We start from the raw sequence: 21,586 nt of genomic DNA, 5'->3' as shown, positions 1-21,586 counted from the left end.
CCGCCTCAGGCTCCCAATGACACACACTGCAGAGATTACAGAAGCAAAGAATGTGCTCTGTAACCATAGTGTCAGATATGTTTGTCTTCACTAACACACAAACTTTAAGGGTGTTTTTGTCTCTGTAACTTTGTGTTTAAGTAGAGAACGTGGTGGTTCAGGTCAGGTCTCAGATGACAGTCACACACAGGAGTGTGTGTGTGTGTGTGTGTGTGTGTGTGTGTGTGTGTGTGTGTGTGTGTGTGTGTGTGTGTGTGTGTGTGTGTGTGTGTGTGTATATATAATATATATAATATTCTATCACTGAAAAATTTGGGGTTGGTTAGACTTTTTATTGTTTTTGAAAGAAGTGTCTTTATGCTCACCAAGGCTGATTTATACAGTAAAAACAGTAATGTTGTGAAATATTATAACAATTTATCCTTCAGAAATCATTCTAATGATGATTTCTGAAGACTTTTTCTACTCTTGCTTTAATATTCACTTTTCTACTCTTACTATAATATTCATTTCATAATAAATCCAAAAGCAAAACACATGAAAAGAACTATAAAACAGATTGGAAATGGCAAATGAGATAATGAGTGGCCCTCTGCAGCCATCTACTGGTTATATTGGTAATTTCATGTCATTTTAATGTTAAAAATGTTTGTTTTCCACCAGGGGACAGAAATCTTCCACTAAAGCATGGCAAATTGTCCATGTTAACGCTATGAATGAAAATGAGAAGTGTAGATCTTTACAGTTAAAGGTGCCCTAGAACTAAATATTGAATTTACCTTGGCATAGTTGAATAACAAGAGTTCAGTACATGGAAAAGACATTTCATTTGTTTAAAAGACCTCTGAAGAACAGGCGAATCTCAACATAACACAGACTGTTACATAACAGTCGGGGTGTACGCCCCCAATATTTGCATATGCCAGCCCATGTTCAAGCCATTAGACAAGGGCAGAACATCTGGATGTGCACAGCTGAATCATCAGACATGGTAAGCAAGCAAGAACAATAGCAAAAAATGGCAGATGGAGCAATAATAAGGACATGATCCATGATAACATGATATTTTTAGTGATATTTGTAAATTGTCTTTCTAAATGTTTCGTTAGCATGTTGCTAATGTACTGTTAAATGTGGTTAAAGTTACCATCATTTATTACTGTATTCACGGAGACAAGAGCCGTCGCTATTTTAATTTTTAAACACTTGCAGTCTGTGTAATTCATAAACACAACTTCATTCTTTATAAATCTCTCCAACAGTGTGTAATGTTAGCTTTAGCCACGGAGCATACTATCAAACTCATTCAGAATCAAATGTAAACATCCAAATAAATACAATATTCACATGATCCGATGTATGCATGCAGCATGCATGACAAACATCTTGTAAAGATCCATTTTGAGGGTTATATTAGCTGTGTGAACTGTGTTTATGCTGTTCAAGGCAAGCGCGAGCTCGGGGGGCGGGAGAGCACGAGAATTAAAGGGGCCGCAACCTATATATCGGTGCATAGTTAATGATGCCCCAAAATAGGCAGTTAAAAAAATGAAAAAAAAAAAATAAATCTATAGGGTATTTTGAGCTGAAACTTCACAGACACATTCAGGGGACACCTTAGACTTAGATTACGTCTTTTAAAAAGAAGTTGTAGGGCACCTTTAATTTTACTGCACAAATTAAGTCAAAAAAAGTGTTTAAAACATTACATGTGTTCAAAAAAAAGTTTTTAAAAAATATTTTACTTCAGTATGAATATAAATATATTACTTAATAAATATTTTCACCCCTGATGTGTTTGAATCTCTGTATTTAAACTGATAATAAGAGTGAATGACAGAGACAGAGAAACATTATGTGGAGTTACAGTAATTTGTTCTACTAAAGATTCTAATCCCCTATATTGAAATCCTAATATTTAAATCCTAGAATCACCCCTGATACTGAGGTAACTCGGCACACAAAGAACGTTACATCTTTATGTCTCTCTTCTTCCTCTCTCTCCATCTTACATCTGGAGACTTAAAAACTGCATGGTGATAGAATCAGCTCACCCACTCCCTCTCTCACTCCCTCCCTCTCTCCTTTTCTCCTCCCACTCATTCTTCCTCTCACTCTCTGTTTTCTGGGGATCAGACGTTGAGGAAAGCGCAGCAGAGAACAGCAGGAGAGAGATGCAGGTGGAGGAGAGAGTTACTTTAATATCCACTGAATGATCTATACTTCAAATATTAAACTTGAGAAAAGGCAGAAACATGGCAATGTTTACTTTCCTCCAGAAATGAGCCCTTTATTTCACAGGGTTCATTTCTCTGTTGATTTTTAATCATTTTGTTAATCACTCCATCTTCAGAGAGCACTCAACTCAAGAAGTGAAGAATTTTGTCTTGTGATCTCCAAGTAAAGACACAAGAAAAAAAAGTTGTATTTTTTTATTTTAGAAAAGTGTTTTTTATCCGTTTGCTGTGAAGAATTTGGGAAGAGTTTGACTTTATCTTTGGGAACCATTCTACTGGTGTTCCAGGAGTCAGCGCCCCCCCTCTCTTTCTCTATGCATTGCTGTGAGAGGAACACAGACAGGATGACCGAGATTTTGGTGACGGACTGTAATCTGAACTCAGTGTGTGAGCGCGTGGAGCGGCACTGCTGCGTGGACGATCCTTCAGCCATCAAAAAACACACCAACAGCGGCGCCAAACTGTGGGGCCGTGTGCGCAGTAAACTGCTCCGGCAAAAGGTCACTTGCTCTATCATTCTTTCTCCATCTGTTACATTCTCTCTCTGCAGCTTCTAATCTCATTCTTTTCATCTGTTTTCAGTCTGTGTCCCGGATTTTAACTCACTAAAAGTCTCTGAATGAACCTGCACTTTTTCATGCTGTCTGTCTCAAAATGCAGAACGTTGATCCTATAAATAGTTGGTCTCACTTTATTTTAAGTGTCTAGCATTGTACTAGCATTTAAATTAATCGAATGTACAAGCATTTAAATCAATCATTTGATGCTTATGCTTTTACATTGTAATTATAAATATTGTAAGTACATGGTAAAGACAAATATAAAATGTATAAACAAATAAAATGTAAACAAATAGTTTTTATTTTTTGTATAAAAAGGTATTCGCAACTCTAATATTGCAAGTGAACTGTACATGGAGACATTTAAATATATATTTTGTGGGTAAATAGTAATAGAAGTATGTATTTTCTCCTTTCTTTAATTTTATATATTGTTTTTACGTGTGTGTGTGTGTGTGTGCGTGTGCGTGTGTGTGTGTGTGTGTGTGCGTGTGCGTGTGCGTGTGCGTGTGTGTGTGTGTGTGTGTGTGTGTCCACTCTTGTTTTATGAATGAGTGTGCTCGATGTTGTTGAACGTTAGATGTTAGGCTGCTGTGTGTGTGTGTGTGTGTCTGTCCTCAGAGCCCTTGGCAAGTATAACCCACCCACTGATAAAGATCGATTAATCATACTTTTACTCTTACACATACCATTGTATAATCTTTTATTAATAATTTTATTAATACATGGTTTATAAATTAATCTATGAATCTTTATTCACTGATGCAGAATCAAAATCCAATATTTTTCATACAAATGGAGGTTTTGATGATAAAACATTTGTGAGTATGATAGAAATCCCAGTTGAAAATAAAATTAGAATTTAGAATTAATAATTAATTATTCAAAAAAAAAAAAATGTGTAAAACGAAAATGAATAAAAAATCAAAATATGACTAAAATCAAGGCATAGAGGGAAAAATAGAGGAAAAACTGTGATAATTACAATTTTATTACAATTTAAATAATTGTTTTCTATTTTTATATATTTTAAAGATTTATTTATTCCAATAATGGCAAATCTACATTTTCATCAACCATTACTCCAGTCTTCAGTGTCACATGATCCTTCAGAAGTCATTCTAATATACTGATTTGAAATCATAGTTCAAAAGAACAGCATTTATTTGAAATAGAAATCTTTTGTAACAAAATGTTAAATTATAATTCTTACTGAGCCCAAAGATTTGAACATTTTTTTGTGTAAATGACACCTGCTCTAGAGGGAAGGAATGTATGACATTTCGATTATGAGTGGTATAACATTGATGGGATTGCATCTAGCTCAGCATTCACTGTTGATGAATGATCGTCCTGCTGTGATGAGATCAGTGCCTTCAGAGTCTGCATGTAACTTGTGGGAGTAGGTGTGTGTGTGAGAGAGAGAGAGAGAGAGAGAGAGAGAAATCTAGGTCTCTCCACATGGGGTATCTGCCCTGCCAGCACTTTGAGCAGTAATTTATGTGCATAGTCTTTCTGGCTGTAAAAACATAGCATTTAGACTCTGCTGTACTTATGTGTGCCTCCTGCCCATGGGGATCAATACTCTTCCCGATCCATTGACCCAGGGCTGACCGTAGAGACAGACAGACAGGTTACAGACAAAGACCCCTCGTATATAATCCTGTGGCTGTAACACCTAATTTTCACTCTTCAATCTTAAAAATGAAGGTTCTTTATTGGGATCTAACATTCATGTAACCTTTCCTTTACACAAAAGTTTCTTCAGATTAATATGTTCTCAAGACTAAGGGAAAAAAATGGTTCTTCTATGGCATCACTGCAAAAACCCTTTTTTTTTTAGGGCCCAAGCGAAAATTCGCGCAGGGCCTTCTTGATCCCCTAAGGATTATTAGGGCCCAAGCGAAAATTTGCGCAGGGCCCTCTTGATCCCCTAAGGATTATTAGGGCCCAAGCGAATTAGCGCGCAGGGCCCTCTTGATCCCCTAAGGGTTTTTTTTTTTTTTTTTTTTTTTTTTTTTTCCGTCTTCCGGGGCTTTTTGGGGGCCTTAACATGCTCAAAAACTCTTGAAAATTGGCACACACATTGGAATCCGCGGCCATCAGGGCTGGGCAGAGGCTGGTATCCGGGCGTGGCAGGGGGGCTCGACAGCGCCCCCTTGAACAAAGTTTGAAAACTTGGTCCATATATCAAACACACTTGCACGTATTAGTATGAAACTCGGTACACATATAGACCTCATCGGGCCGAACAACTTTCATGCTCTAAGTTAAACGCCACGCCAACAGGAAGTCGGCTATTACGGGTTGTTTGAAAAACGCATGCTCTGGAATTTGATATGCTCCTCCTAGGCGATTATTCCGATCACCACCAAACTCAGTCAGCTTGAAGTCAAGACATTGATGATGAAAAATTGCCAGCGGATTTTTGATATCTCAAACGGTTTGGCCGTGGCGAGGAAACAAATTTATGGCGAGAAAAGGGAAACAGGAAATGTGTTATAATGTCTGCATACATTGATTGATGTTTATGAAACTTCAGCGGTGTGTTTGTTATAGGAGTCTGATCACATGGATGTGACTATTGTGAGTCAAAGTTATAGCGCCACCAACTGGCAGCAAGAAGTGTGTCACTTTCAAAATGCATTGAGTTCACTCTGTTATTTTTACCTGATTTGCTTCAAACTTCATCATAATATTGTCAAAACATGTCAGATGTAAACCTGTGACAGGATTTCTGATATTTGAAATATTGTTGCCATGGCAACACGTCAAACTTTAATCAGACTCTTGAATGTTTTTGAGGCTCTTAACATGCTTCAAATTGCATGAAACTCGACACACACATCAATATTGTCAACCAATAGACATGGACAAAGCCATAGAAATGGGTGTGGTGGAGGGGCTCAGTAGCGCCACCTTTTGCAAAAGTGGGGGGGTTAGTTTTTCCTACAGTCACCAAAATTGGTACACATATTGTTCTCATCAAGCCGGACAATTTTCTACTTTACATTCATTAGCTCCGACCAACAGGAAGCCAGCTATTTTGATTTTAATGTTAATTTTTTGAAAAAACAGGCTATGAATTTTATACTACTGCTCCTCCAGGGTTTATACAATTTACACCAAACTTTTTTTAACTTGGTGCTAACACATTGAAGTTGTTTAATTGCAAACGGATTTTGGATATCTCAAACGGTTTGGGCGTGGCGAGGCAACACATTTTTAGCAGGTAAAGGGAAACAAAGTGTTTTAACTTCTGCATACATTAATTGATTTTGATGAATCTTCGGCTGTGTGTTCATTGTACAAGGCTGATCACATGGATGTGACTATTGTGAGTCAAAGTTATAGCGCCACCAAGTGGCAGCAGGAAATGTGTTACTTTCAGCATGCTTTGAGGTCACCCTCTTGTTTTTACCAGATTTTCTTCAAACTTCATTTGAATAATGTCAAAACAGATGTAGACCTTTGAAAAAAATCGTGATATGTCAAACACAGTTGCCTTGGCAACACATCAAACTTTAATATTCGTTTTGGATGCTTTTGAGACTCTTAGCATGCTTCAAATTGTTTGAAACTCCATACTCACATGAGGATTCTTAGCCAGTAGACATGGGCAAAGCCTTAGAAACAGGCAGGGAGGAGGGGCTTAATAGCACCACCTTATAGTGCAGTAAATGTAGAGTGAATTTGACATAGTCCTTCGATGTTTAACCGTTTTAACTGCCTATTGCCCGCCGTGCACAGTTGCCCTGAAGCCACCGGGGTGGCGGTGCCACCGGGCTTGGGCCCGCCATCGCTGCTTGTTTTTTTTTTATTTATTTATTTTTTTCCTTCTTCCGGGGCTTTTTGGGGGCCTTAACATGCTCAAAAACTCCTGAAAAATTGGCACACACATTGGAATCTGCGGCCATTAGGACGCCGCAGAGGCTGGTACCCGGGCGTGGCAGGGGGGCTCGACAGCGCCCCCTTGAAAAAAGTCTGAAAACTTCGTCCATATATTGAACACACTTGCATGTATTAGTATGAAACTCGGTACACATATAGACCTCATCGGGCCGAACAACTTTCATGCTCTAAGTTAAACGCCACCCCAACAGGGAGTCAGCTATTAAGGGTTGTTTGAAAAATGCATACTCTGGAATTTGACATACTCCTCCTAGGCGATCACCACCAAACTCGGTCAGCATGAAGTCAAGACACTGATGATGAAAAATTGCCAGCGGATTTTTGATATCTCGAACGGTTTGGCCGTGGCGAGGCAACGGATTTATGGCGAGAAAAGAGAAACAGGAAATGTGTTATAATGTCTACATACACTGATTGATGTTTATGAAACTTCAGCTGTGTGTTCGTTATAGGAGTCTGATCACATGGATGTGACTATTGTGAGTCAAAGTGAGTCAACGAATTTATGGCAAGAAAAGGGAAACAAAGTGTTATAACTTCTGCATATATTAATTGATTTTGATTAATCTTTGGCTGTGTGTTCGTTGTACAAGGCTGATCACATAGATGTGACTATTGTGATTCAAAGTTATAGCGCCACCAAATGGCAGTAGAAAGTGTCACTTCTAGCATGCTTTGAGATTATCCTCTTATTTTTACCCGATTTGCTTCAAACTTCATCAGGCTCATGTAGTCCTTTGAAAACGGGCAGGGAGGAGGGGCTCTATAGCGCCACCTTGCAGTGCAGTAAATGTGGAGTGAATTTGACATAGTCCTTTGATGTTTAACCATTTCAAATGCCTATTGCCAGCTGTGCACAGTTGCCCTGAAGCCACCGGGGTGGCGGTGCCACCGGGCTTGGGCCCGCCATCGCTGCTCGCAGCTTTTTTTTTTTTTTTTTTTTTTGGAGCCATCATTTTTAAGAGTGTAGGATAGAGAATTACTTTTGGTAGTAATACACAACAAAGCAGGACACTTGTAAAGGTTTTTTAAAGGTCTCTTTCTTTTTTCTTTCCTCCTGCCTGTCTTTCACTGACTTCCTCTTCTTCTGTTGTTTCTGAAACATCATTCTGTATTGTTTTGATTTAGTAGCATAATCCTTTATAGGATTATGCCTGTAAATTATGCCTGTAAATCACATACATGTACTGTACAGACACACCCTGCCTTTGTCTTCCCACAGGTACTGACACATAAAGACTGTCAAATGTAGACAAAGACATTTACTCATATATATGAGTAATATATATATATATATATACTCATATTCAGACTCAGGTGTAATAGATACACACATAATTGCCACTTACTTTCAATTATAATTTTGCAGCCATTTGCACTATAAAACGCTTTGAAACACACTTGTGAACTCTCTCACAGATGGCCAGTCTCATTGACTGAATATTAAATGAGTCTTTGTGACCAACAGAGTGTGTTTATCTGTGTGTGTTTCTTTGATATGGTCATGAATGATCCCAGTGTTGTCTCATGACCTGCTTATAATGTCTGACCTCCACAGATGTGCTTTTATTTGATAAACGTAAACCTTATCAGAACACACTGCCACTTTAACCCCTCAGACCAGAAACAGCCTGTCTGAAATCATATACCCTTATATACCCCCTATACCTTTATATAAGTGTACTATTTGAAGGGACAGCCATTTGTAGAGGTGTCAAATCCACAGTGGACATTGTGTGCACTCATTCAATCCCATAATGCACTACAATAACTAGTGTACAACCGATGTACACTCAACGGCTAGCCACTAGAGAATACCAATGCACTGAGCATTGCGCTGAATGAATTCTATGTCTCTCCAAAAGATGATGTCTGCAGCACTTCTGACTCACTCTGTGTCTGAATTCACTCACTCGTTTTTATTCACTACTTAAAATGTACTATATTAGTGAAGTAATGTAGGGAATAGTGCATGATGGTGTAAGGAGTTATTTCAGATAAAGCCATACTCAATACAGCAGAGGTTCTCAATTGGTTAGTCTTGACCCAGAAAAGGATTGCAAATATTTTAGGTCTGTTTGGGGCAGCATAGATAAAGTGGTAAATGCTAATAATAAAATGAAAATAACAGTATAATTGTGTAGAGTTAGGACAATAATATAGGCTTATCACCTTGCTCTTGAATATTTGGTTGTCGATATGAAAGGTGACATGCTCATCCGAATTTTAGTGCAAATTCATCTGTCACTAGTCAAATTATGTAGATGATTGACTGAAAAGAACTTTTGTATGATTGTAATATTTTTGCTACTGTGTTGGATCGCCACTTGATGTCCAATGTAAAATCTTAGTCCTGAAGCAAAACCAGCTGAGAATCATTGCTCTTTACGGAAGCACAGATGCGAATACTTTGCCAACCCATTGCAAGTATGATTCAGTATTTTATGATCACTTTTTCCTTACTGTGGCATTAAAGGGAAAGTCCACTCAAAATTAAACATTCAGTCATCATTTACTGTATGACTTTTGTTGTTCTGTGAAACAAAAAAAACAAAAAACAAAAAAAAGATATTATGGGTCCAAACAATACTGGACCCTATTGACTTTCATTGACTTCTTTTATACTTCACAGAAGAAAGTCTATACAGTTTTGGAACAAATTGGGGGTGAGTAAATGATGACAGAATTTTAGTTTGGATTGAACTCTCATTTTAACAAACCTCAGTACTCAAGGAGTGTGTGCTATTATACTGAATTTTCTAAATTGTTGCCATGACATGAAAGAGAAAACTGACTGTATCGAAGAACACAGTTTATGCTAATGCTCGCTATCGTGACCCTTGTGGCAATTGTTCCTCTTTTGAAATGAAAGAAAGAACAGAAGGAGGGAGGGTCTTTGTGAAATAGATTATGCATGAGAAGAAGAATATTTCCCCAGAATGAACCATTCTCTGCTGTAACTATCTTCTCTCCATCCTATACTGCCTCACAAATGGTGTTCGAGGTCTTAACACGCTAATAACTGAAGCACTGATGAACTTTGCTCCTCTTTAAATTCCAGCTATATGCTAATGGATGCTTTTACCACCCACATAAATCTTCTGCTGCCAATGTGAGGGCACCAGAACCCTTTGAGGGGCTACTGAACCCCCACAAGACCTTGCTTATTGGGCTAATGAAGTGATGGTGGTGTCTGGGACTGGATTCAACGGCTTGGATGTCTTTTTACAATTAAGTGCTCTGGCATTACTGTAGTACAATGATGGGAACACCATGGTACTTTGATATATATCATGGCTCTGGATGATTTGGTAAAACTTTATTTTAGTCTCCTCGTTATATTGTTGTTACCATGTACTTACCATAGTAATAATGGCAGTGGTATTTACTGTGCATGGTACATCAAAATTACTGTTGTTGTTGTTCAGTCACCAAGTCATGTCCGACTCTTTGCGACCCCGTGAAGTACAGCATGTCAGGCCTTCCTGTCTTCCACTATCTTCTTGAGTCTGCCCAAATTCATGTTCATTGCATCGGTGACACTATCTCTCAATCTGCCTTCCCCTTCTCCTTTTGCCTTCAATCAATCCCAGCATCAAGGTATTTGAGCTTTAGCTTCAGTATCTGTCCTTCCAATGAATAGTCAGGGTTGATTTCCTTTAGGACTGACAGATTTGATCTCCTTGCAGTCCAAGGGACTCTCAAGAGTCTTCTCCAACACCACAGTTCGAAAGCATCAATTCTTCGGCACTCAGCCTTCCTTATGATCCAGCTCTCACAGCCATGTTACTACTGGGAAAACTTTAACTTTGACTCTACAAACCTTTGTCGGCATAAGACCATTGTACCATGTTAAAAATACATGGTAATGCTTTTTGGATTTTTTTAATGTTATTCTGATTCAGTACTTCTTTCATGTTTTGTCTTATAATTTGTGGATTTTACAGAATGGGTCCGTGAGGAGTTGTTAATATTATTCATGGTTCTCTTTTAACAGATGTTTAGCTTGATTTGTGATGCTGTCCTATTTTAGTTTAACTGGTTTGCATTTATTAGCAACAGAGACATTAGCATCTAATAGTAACTGCTGTTATAAACATCTGTTAAAAATATATCTTATGCTCCATAACTATCAGGGTACTTACTGTAGTTAGGTTTCTCAAATCCTGGGGTTGTTGTTTTAGTTCCTTAGTTACTTAATTGTATTTTTAGTAGTCACACACAAAAACCATTTTAGCATGTTTTTTGGACTTCTACAATTAGCAATATCATGTATTGTGTTCTTTAAAGAATCTTCCCATATAAAAACGTACTCTGGCAGCACCATGGTAATACAAGGTACTTTGATATTCATGATCCATGGTACTTAAATGGTACTCCAATAATACCATACTACTTTCAAATAAATAAAAGTAACAAGGAGCTTTTTAACTCCTTTTTTACAGGAACAATATATAATAATCATTCAATACTAGGGGTGTAACAATATATTGTGTCACAATATATTGCAATACAAAAATGCTACAATATGTATTGTGGATAGTGACAATATGTATTGTGTATAGTTCACCCAAAATTAAAATTACTGCATACTGTGAATATGTTTAGATCCCATCTAAAATAATTCTGTATTTTCAGCATCAGAATCATTAATATTTTTATTATGGTATCACCATTGTCATGTGCATTGGGTTACCAGCACCAAGTCCAAGCCTATTCATTTCCACCCCCAATGTAATACCAACTTTAGCATTTTAATCAACGGTTTATTTTTTGTTAACCTTTTAACATATGTCTTAGAGTATCGCAATAATATCGTTTCATTAGTTCAGTATCATTATATGTATCAAATCATGATATGAGGGTATCGTTACACCCCTATTCAGTACCATGGTATATAGTTCTATAGTGTTGCCATCTGATACTGTTGCTGTACCATGGTACTACCACAGTACATTTTTAAGGATAGTCAAGTGTTGTGTTTACCTTATATGGAAGAGCTTTAAATGTTGTACAATAAAATATGATGATGATGAAAGATGTGAGGATGTCATTGATGACAGTTGTTTATGAGTCATCAGATTATTGGCTTTTCCTGTGTGATTAAGTTACATTTACTGGAAGAGGCCCAGCCCAGCAGGCCCAGCCTGTGACATCAGCCCAAAGCATCAGAACACAAACATCAGCATGACCTCTACATTAAACTCTGAATACCACAGTAATTACGGCTTTTTCCCACACCACGAACAAACACAAATTCTCCTGCAAATGCCAAGATGTTTCCAGAGTTAGAGCTGTAACAACTGGCCTCATGCTACAGAGAGTGTGTAGGGTAACTTGAGCATGTCATCTGATATTTTGTTGAACAAATTGGTTTTCATGACATTCGGTTCCAATATGTGTTCTTTAATGTCTGGATTCATATAGCTCAAATTGCTCAAGAAGTTAATGCTGGTTCTGATAGAAAGGTGTCAGAATACACATTGCATCACAGTTTGTTGCGTATGGGGCTGCATAGCCGCAGACCAGTCAGGGTGCCCATGTCTGACCCCTGTCCACCGCCAAAAGCACCAACAGTGGGCATGTGAGCATCAGAACTGCACCACAGAGCAATGGAAGAAGATGGCCTGGTCTGATGAATCACATTTTATTTTACATCATGTGCATGGCCGGGTGCGTGTGCATCACTTACCTGGGGAACATATGGCACCAGGATGCACTATGGGAAGAAGGCAAGCTGGCGGAGGCAGTGTGATGCTTTGGGCAATGTTCTGCTGGGAAACCTTGGGTCCTGCCATCCATGTGGATGTTACTTTGACACGTACCACCTACCTAAGCATTGTTGCAGACCATGTACACCCTTTCATGGAAATGGTATTCTCTGGTGGCTTTGGCCACTTTCAGCAGGATAATTCACCCTGCCACACAGCAAAAATGATTCAGGAATGGTTTGAGGAGCACAACAATGAGTTTGAGGTGTTGTCTTGGCCTCCAAATTCCCCAGATCTCAATCCAATTGAGCATCTGTGGGATGTGCTGAACAAACAAGTCTAATCCATGGAGGCCCCACCTCACAACTTACAGGACTTAAAGGATCTCCTGCTAACATCTTGGTGCCAGATACCACAGCACATCTTCAGGGGTCTAGTGGAGTCCATGCCTCGACAGGGCTGTTTTGGCAGCTACATACATACATACAGTATGTATGTATGTATGTATGTGTGTGTGTGTGTATATATATATATATATATATATATATATATATATATATATATATATATATATATATATCATACTATATCAACACTCGATAATACTATACTAACACTTTCAGTTCTCTTTCTATTCCATTTTTTTTAAATATTTTATATATATTAAAAAAAAAAAACTTGTTACATGTACTGTGCTAGACTAACTAGCTAACTGGGACTTGCCACAGCACTTTTGTGGTTTAATTGCTTCTATTGTTCTCATTTGTAAGTTGCTTTGCATAAAACCAGCTGCTAAATGATTAAAGGTGTGCAGTAAGCGATTTCTGAGAAACACTGTTGATATTATCTCATATCTCTTCTTTTTACAATGATATTTCTCTGACCTTTTCTCTTTTGTAATGTCTCTCAGCCATCTGCTTTCTGCAGTCTTTCTTCAAATCTCCCTCTTGCTCACTTTCTCTTATCCCCCATTATGAGTGTATACACCCCTTACTGCTGATTGGCTACAAGTGTGTTGTGGTGCTCAGTCCAATCCACTTTCAACATTTTCTCAGAAATCGCTTACTCCTTCAGAAATCATTCTAATATGCTGATTTGGTTATCAAGAGACAATTAGTATTAATATCAATGTTGAAATTCATGCTGCTTAATATTTATGTGGAATTTTTTTTGTTGTTTTCCTGGATTCTTTTGAATAGAATTTTGTAACATTATAAATGTCTTTACTGTCACTTTTTATCAATGTCCTTGCTTAAAGTGATATTTTCTTTCAACAGTATTACTGACCCTAAAGTTTTGAACAGTAGTGTATATTTCAGAACATTAAACCATGGGAGTAAAATATGACAATGCGTCAGTCATTTTCACGATATTGGTGAAATTGTTTGATTGTCTCGATCAAAACAAGCTGTAAATGTTTGCCATATAAGCTACAAGGTGCATTGTCTGTTTATTGCACTGTGCAGTTCATTGTTAGGAATGGAAGAAGGAAATGGAAGAGAAGAAAGGGATGGTGACAGGGTTTTAAACTCTACTTGAGGAATGTGAATTAAATATTTGATTTCTTTTGATTGCAACTGAGATGGTAGACCGAGTTTGTCTCTGTGTGTGTGTGTGTGTGTGTGTGTGTGTGTGTGTGTGTGTGTGTGTGTGTGTGTGTGTGTGTGTGTGTGTGCTCTACACTGATGTATGGCTCTACACTGATACACACACATTATACATACATTATATATATATATATATATATATATATATATATATATATATATATATCGGAGGAGTAGTGAGGCTTTATAGTAATCTTAACAAGGACTTGCGTGTGCCCGCATGCACATGCTGTATTTGTAACAAATGAACTAATATCATGTTCTTCCTCCCTTTTTTTCTGTAAGTATTCTCTGTGTAGTTTGTCTTTGAGTATAGAGAGTAGCTGGCCAGAGAACACTGTGTTCCTGCTCTGCACAGCAGCAAACTGGCAGAACAGAGGGAGATGGGGTGGGGGGTTGGGGGGGAGACACGCTGAATGTGAGAGGACGAGACTGCAGGAAAGAAGAGAACAGAATTGAGATCTGTATCTCCAAAGTTCAGTGTAAGATATGCTCTATACTAGTTATTTATATGTACCATGATTATATCATGTGTTTTTTTAATCCATCTTGGTAACATGATTTTGCTGTGTTGTGGTACCAGTTTTTTTATGTTTCATGTTGACATGGTTTTTGGGCATCTACCATGGTAGTAATATCATGTTATACCATGTGTTTTCAGTATGTACCATTGTTATACTTTTATATTTATATTTATAATATTATATACATAATATTATATGTCTTTGAGCTTATACCATGATTATACCATGTTTTTAGACATGTACAATGGTTAATTTGTTGGGGGTTTTTAACATTCTCCATGTTGTTATAATGTTGTTTTTACGTTTATTTTGATAATACTATGGTTGCTGAATATTTACTGTGATAATATCATGTTTTTAGGCATGTCCTGTGGTAATACCACATTTTTTGGACATGTTCTATGGTATTATGTTGTTTTTTTATATTTATCTTGATGATATTATGGATTCTGGACGTTTACCAAGGTAATGCCATGTTGTTATGTACAGTGGGCGGATCGAAAGTTTGGGAACCCCAGGTAAAAATTTGTATTAATGTGCATAAAGAAGCCAAGAAAAGATGGACAAATCTCCAAAAGGTATCAAATTACAGATTAGACATTCTTATAATATGTAAAAAAAAAAAGTTATATTTTATTTCCATCATTTACACTTTCAAAATAACAGAAAACAAAAAAATGGCGTCTGCAAAAGTTTGGGCAACCTGCAGAGTTAATAGCATGCACCGCCCCCTTTGGAAAGCTGAGACCTGACAGTGGTCTGGAACATGGATTGTTCACAGTCATCGTCTGGAAAGACCAGGTGATGTCAATCTCAAAGGTTTTAAATGCCCAGACTCATCTGACCTTGCCCCAACAATCAGCACCATGGGTTCTTCTAAGCAGTTGTCTAGAAAACTGAAACTGAAAATAGTTGACGCTCACAAAGCAGGAGAAGGCTAAGCGTTTTCAGATGCCAGTATCCTCTGTTCGGAACGTAATTAAGAAATGGCAGTCATCAGGAACAGTGGAAGTTAAAGCAAGATCTGGAAGACCAAGAAAAATATCAGACAGAACAGCTCGCAGGATTGTGAGAAAAGCAAGACAAACCTCACGTTTGACTGCACAATCCCTCCAGAAAGATCTGGCAGACACTGGAGTTGTGGTACACTATTCCACTATAAAGAGATCAGAAGAAGAAGACCTCTTCTATGTCCTCACTACAAAAATCAGTGTTTGAAGTTTGCAAATGAACATATAGACAAGCCTGATGCATTTTGGAAACAAGTTCTGTGGACCGATGAGGTTAAAATAGAACTTTTTTGCCGGAATGAACAAAGGTACGTTTGGAGAAGAAAGGTCACAGAATTTAATGAAAAGAACCTCTGTCCAACTGTTAAGCAAGGGGGTTGATCAATCATGCTTTGGGGTTGTGTTGCAGCCAGTGGCACAGGGAACATTTCACGAGTAGAAGGAAAAATGGATTCAATAAAATTTCAGCAAATTTTGGACGCTAACTTGATGCCATCTGTGAAAAAGCTGAAGTTAAAGAGAGGATGGCTTCTACAAATGGATAATGATCCTAAACACACCTCAAAATCCATGGTGGATTACATAAAGAGGCGTAAACTGAAGGTTTTGCCGTGGCCTTCACAATCTCCTGACCTCAACATAATTGAAAATCTATGGATAGACCTTAAAAGAGCAGTGTGAAACGTCAAAAGAACTGGAAGACTTTTGTAAGGAAGAATGGGCGAAGATACCTCAAACAAGAATTGAAAGACTCTTGGCTGGCTACAAAAAGCGTTTACAAGCTGTAATACTTGCCAAAGGGGCCAGTACAAGGTATTAACTCTGCAGGGTGCCCAAACTTTTGCAGACGCCATTTTTTGTTTTCTGTTATTTTGAAAGTGTAACTGATGGAAATAAAATCTAACTTTTTTTTTACATATTATAAGAATGTCTAATCTGTAATTTGATGCCTTTTGGAGATTTTTCCATCTTTTCTTGGCTTCTTTATGCACATTAATACAAATTTTTACCTGGGGTGCCCAAACTTTCGATCCCCACTGTACATGTACCATGTTGGTACCTTAGTTGTTTGCATAATTGGCATTACCATCATCATTTTAAATAACATAAATACCATGGTGTTCTCATCTGATACCATCACTCTACCTGCCACAGTACTTTTTGGATACTACCACAGTACTTTTTTGGTTACACTTTATTTTATGTCCTTGTTACAGTGTAATTACAGAAGTAAAAAAGTATTAGTTCAAAACATATACTTACTATTTGACTAGGTTTAGGGTTTGGTTTATAGTGAGTTGCTTGTAATTATGCATACTTTACTATTAGTACTATAATAAGTATGTATAATGTGTAACAAAAACACTGTAACATTTTTACCATATATTTTTGTAATCACTCCCATATTTATGATAAATTTCTATGTGGCTGATATTAGAGGAGTTTGTGGAGGACATTGAAGATACTACTAGCTTGGTGTATTATCCTGAGGATAGTTGTTCCATGCAGAGAGTGATGAGAACAAAAGTTTCCACTCTGACCTTCACCCCACCTCCATCATGATCATCCTGGCTGGCTTATAGGGAATCAATCGAGTACGCCGTTGAAATAATCTCATAGCATAGACATTCAGTTTGGACTCTTTCTTCCCAAAATTTCCCAGAGGAAAGTGAAAAGTGGTGTCTGTGTGGTGATCCCCCTGGTCCTTTAGTAAGAGTTTGAAAGAGAGCACTTGGGCAGATACAGTGACTACAAGGTGAGTCTTTGAGAGGGTAAGATGTTTAGCTGTATTAAAGGATTTTCTAGACATTGTCTAGAAATTTGATTCCATGCATTTTTGATAAAGCACTGTAGGACATGCCAGAAGGTTAGAGAAAGGCTCAAGTAAGGTCAGGTGTAGCATGTGTATTTGGGTTCTGTAAGGCTTCATTCACACAGAAGTAGTTCTCAATACACAGTTTTGAATACACCTCCTCTATGATGAACATGTTTTTAATTTTCTAAATTAAAAAAACATTTTAAAATTTTATTGGGGCATAAAGTCAAAAATGAAGTGAAAAAAACTCCAAAGAATGACAGTTTTTTTTTTTTTTTTTTTTTTTTAAAAAAAGACAACATTTTGAACCGTAAAGTCAAACTTTTGTCCATCAAACTGATGTGGTGCAGAAATGTGCCAAGTAAAATAAATAAACGAGTAACAGGAAATGGAAATGATGTCAGAGAGGACCTATGCAGACCATCATGAATGTGTGTCATGGTCAATATGTATCTTAAGTATGACAGAATTTGATCTAGTTATTGTCCTCCTTATGTCACCACTGTTGATCTCAAAATATCCATTTATTACCCTGCTAATTTGATTGGTGTAAACATGTCATATTGGTTTAGTGTTATAATAACAAGGCTCCAACATTCCATAAATATCAGATATGTAAGACTGATGCTGGAGTGCCTGGACCAAGAAAGGGCTACTCTTTGAGAAAACAAAGGAAATTAACATTTGAACTCTCTCTTACAAAATTAGCATCCCCATCCAAGACGCAATCACAGTAGTCAGTCACACCTCAGCATTGCCTTAATCTACATTTCCCTTCCTCCACCCCCTCTTCCCCCATCTCTTCTCTCTACATGCAGAGATGACCTGAAATTCACCCAAAATCTATATGGTTTAATGTGAACAATCAACACAGAATGCTACACATGTTTGGTATCGTTTGAAATGTCTCAGTGCAACTGGTACAATGGTCTCGTCTACATGGAAGTAAACCAAAGGTATTAAAGGTTTTAAGATACTTTGGTTGCAACCGTGGGTGTGCCCCTTTCCCAGGGTCCTTCATCCAAACTACCTCCTGTTCTACAGCAAGGTGCGAACTCCCTAGGTCTGTGACCCTAGTCGATGCAAATTCTGATTGTAAGTTCATGCCCCACATTGGGGGATGTTTTGTCTTGGTCTTGAGTATTTAAAGAAATGTTGCAAAAGGCTCGGGGCGATTCTGTATTCAGATGAGCCTATGCATCTTATTCTATTTCTGAGCATTTGATGTTTTGTATTGATCATCTTTAAATTGATTATGTAATTGGCATGATACATTTACCTGACTAATAAATTGACTTACCCTGAAATTATTGACTTCAGTAGATTACAATGTATTCATTGTTACCGCAAATCAGCATCAGGTTAGTAACAGACTAAAGTCCAGTTTTGAGTGGAGCATAGGGCACGCCAATTGTGATTTTAGAGCTCCGACTAATGCTTGGCATTAGTTTAAGTGTACTTAGACTGTAAAGGCTAAAAAGGGAATTTCCGTTTAGGACGACAAAATGTTGATCGACCAACCTAAATAGGTTGAGCCTCTGATTAATGTAATGTTGCTAGCTAAGTGTACATGGCAAACAATGACATAACCAAAACAAAGCTACTATCAGAGGAGTAATAATAGACTGGCTTATCTGTAGTAGGGGTTGTGACCTCTGACTAGAGATAGTGTTACTTTAATTCAAGTGTATACAGATCTATGGGGACTAAACAAAATACTTTTAGATAGAGCAAGCATGAAAGCGGCCTTCTAAACAGTATAGTCAATTACCTCTGTCTAGTGACCAAGACTGGCGAGTTTGTGATCGTGTGCCCGCATAATTAATGAATGGCCAGTGCGAGGACCCTGTGCGACTCGAATGAACCGAATGAACGAGTAATAGTAAAGAGTTAAATAGAATATTCAAATGTAGAGCTAAATTATTATACAAATGACCAATAATCAGTTGACATTCTAAACTAAATTCGAGGTCATAATAAAATGGAGTCAGAGTTACTTGGAATTAAACTACTTTGCCACACTGAAAAGACCGAACACGCAAGAAACCTTCCCCGTCCATGGGAAAACCACCGTTGGGCCTATTGGGCGGGCCTTACAGGTAAGAATCTTATTATAGCCCTAAAATTTGTAGAAACAGCATCAGTAATGATGATTGCCCATTAATTGCAGTGAGAGAACTGATTTTAGTGATATAAGCTAATGCAGTTTTATGTGCTTGACAGACCTTGCTAGACATTCTCATAAAAAGCTATTCAACCTAAAGCAATGTTCATTTTATGGGAGTTTTGTCAGCATTTGTGCTATTTGTGTTCCCTCATGTGTCAGCCAACTTCATGTTGATTGTTAGTGAAGTTTAATTAAATGCATACACACAGGAATTGGTTTAGATTCAGTCTTAGTGTAGACCAGCACCGCACATGTAGAGGATTTCTAACAGTGACCAATGGTAGAGAACAGGTTTTAGACATGGTCAAGACTGTCAGATTGTTAATTATTGTGACTTTAACCTTTGTGTTTGTCTGTGGCATGTAGCATGGGAAACTTGTGTGGAAGAGCTGTGTGTTTGAGAGAGTGTGTGTAACTAAGTATCTTCTCCTCAGAGAGTTGTGTGTTAATGCAAAGAGCACAGATTTTACCTAGAGTGGTTCTCCTTATATGTTCACATGCAGGACAGTAAATCACCTAAATATTGTAGTGTGAATTCTTGTGAATAATGCATAACACTCTATGGTATATATGACAGAAATGGTTTAATCTCTTAATATAACTGTTTTGTCATTGTTACAAGTTTGAGGTAGTGACTGTATTATAGAGCTGTGTTACAGTGAAGTGTTCATTATAGAGCTTTATACAGTGTTCAGGTTTGATTCATCCATGCTGAACTCTTATGTAGCAGTGTAGTAGAGATAACTTTATCACATTTATGGTCTAGCTATATAATAACTAGGGGAAAAATCGTCTTGGTTATGTATATAACCTTAGTTCCCTGATAGGGAACGAGACGCTGCGTAAAAAACGCTATGGGAACGCCTCCGCGTGATGTCGTCTGAAGCACGTGTGCAATCTGTCCAGTCAGGAGACGGAACGTCATAGGCGGGGTGACGTCACTGACCAGGAACCATAAAGCCAGCCCGAAAACACTATCATTCAGCTTCTCAAAGTCTGAAGCAAGTCACTCTCGGGCATGCAGGGAGTATGGCAGAGTTACGCAGCGTCTCGTTCCTTATCAGGGAACTAAGGTTATATACATAACCGAGACGTTCCCTTTCAAGGGAACTCGCGCTGCGTAAAAACGCTATGGGAACGCCATACCAACGTCGCCATAGTAACAAGTGCCCGATCGTGTGTAGCCGAAGCGCACAACTCACAGTAACACCTGTGCCCCTGGAGCGGAGCCGAGATCTAGCTCGTAGAATCTCACAAATGTGTGTGGTGAGGACCAGCCTGCCGCATCACAGATATCAGATAGGGAGACCCCCGAAATAAATGCCTTGGAGGCAGCCATACTCCTTGTAGAGTGCGCTCGGACAGCCAATGGTGAAGGCTGACCAACCGCCTCATAAGCAAGTGAGATGGCCTCAACCACCCACTTGCTCATTCTCTGCTTGGATGCCGGTAGACCTTTTCTTGGTGCACCGAAACAAACGAACAGTTGTTCATCTTTTCTCCAGTTGGCAGCTCTATGAACATAAGCATCCAACGCCCGTACTGGACATAGCAGATTAAGCTTTTCCTGGTCCAATGACGTAAATGGAGGAGGACAGAAGGCCTGCAGCATGATAGGTCTCGCAGTATTAGTGAGGACCTTAGGGATGTATCCCGGTCTGGGATGTAGAAATGCCTTTACGTTGCCAGGCGCAAATTCCAGACACGATGGAGCAACCGACAGAGCTTGAATGTCTCCAATTCTCTTGAGAGATGAAATGGTGATGAGAAACACTGTCTTAAGTGTCAGAAATTTTTCAGCAACCTCTTCGATGGGTTCGAAGGGTGTCATAGATAGGCCCTGAAGCACAGTGGCCAGATCCCAGACTCTCATGTGTCCTGCAGGTCTTATCCTCAAGGTGCCACGGAGGAAACGTGTGATATGCGGGTGTCTCCCCAAAGAGACTCCACTGAAAGGAGTGTGGTAAGCAGCTAAGGCCGCCACGTATACCTTTAGTGTGGAGGGGGATAGCCCTGTGGAGAACCTCTCCTGCAGGAAGTCC

At 38.4% G+C, this 21,586-nt stretch overlaps 1 protein-coding gene across 5 annotated transcripts in view; it reads left to right on the top strand.

Moving 5' to 3' along the window:
- abr (ABR activator of RhoGEF and GTPase) overlaps window positions 1–21,586 on the top strand; it is a 343,069-nt gene that overhangs the window by 297,190 nt on the left and 24,293 nt on the right. Inside the window, exon 1 of one of the 5 annotated variants that reach the window (XM_048161875.1) lies at window positions 1,997–2,737. The exons of the other annotated variants lie outside the window; for them this stretch is intronic. Coding sequence (XP_048017832.1) covers window positions 2,552–2,737 — 186 coding nt within the window. The 5' untranslated portion in view covers window positions 1,997–2,551. Of the gene's footprint in view, window positions 1–1,996; window positions 2,738–21,586 lie in introns of those variants that run through there. 5 annotated transcript variants of the gene reach the window in all.

Source organism: Megalobrama amblycephala, linkage group LG16, assembly GCF_018812025.1.
Source record: "Megalobrama amblycephala isolate DHTTF-2021 linkage group LG16, ASM1881202v1, whole genome shotgun sequence".
Lineage (NCBI taxonomy): Eukaryota > Metazoa > Chordata > Actinopteri > Cypriniformes > Xenocyprididae > Megalobrama > Megalobrama amblycephala.
The sequence above is the reverse complement of the archived record's forward strand: the minus strand, read 5'-3'. Positions and strand labels throughout refer to the sequence as shown.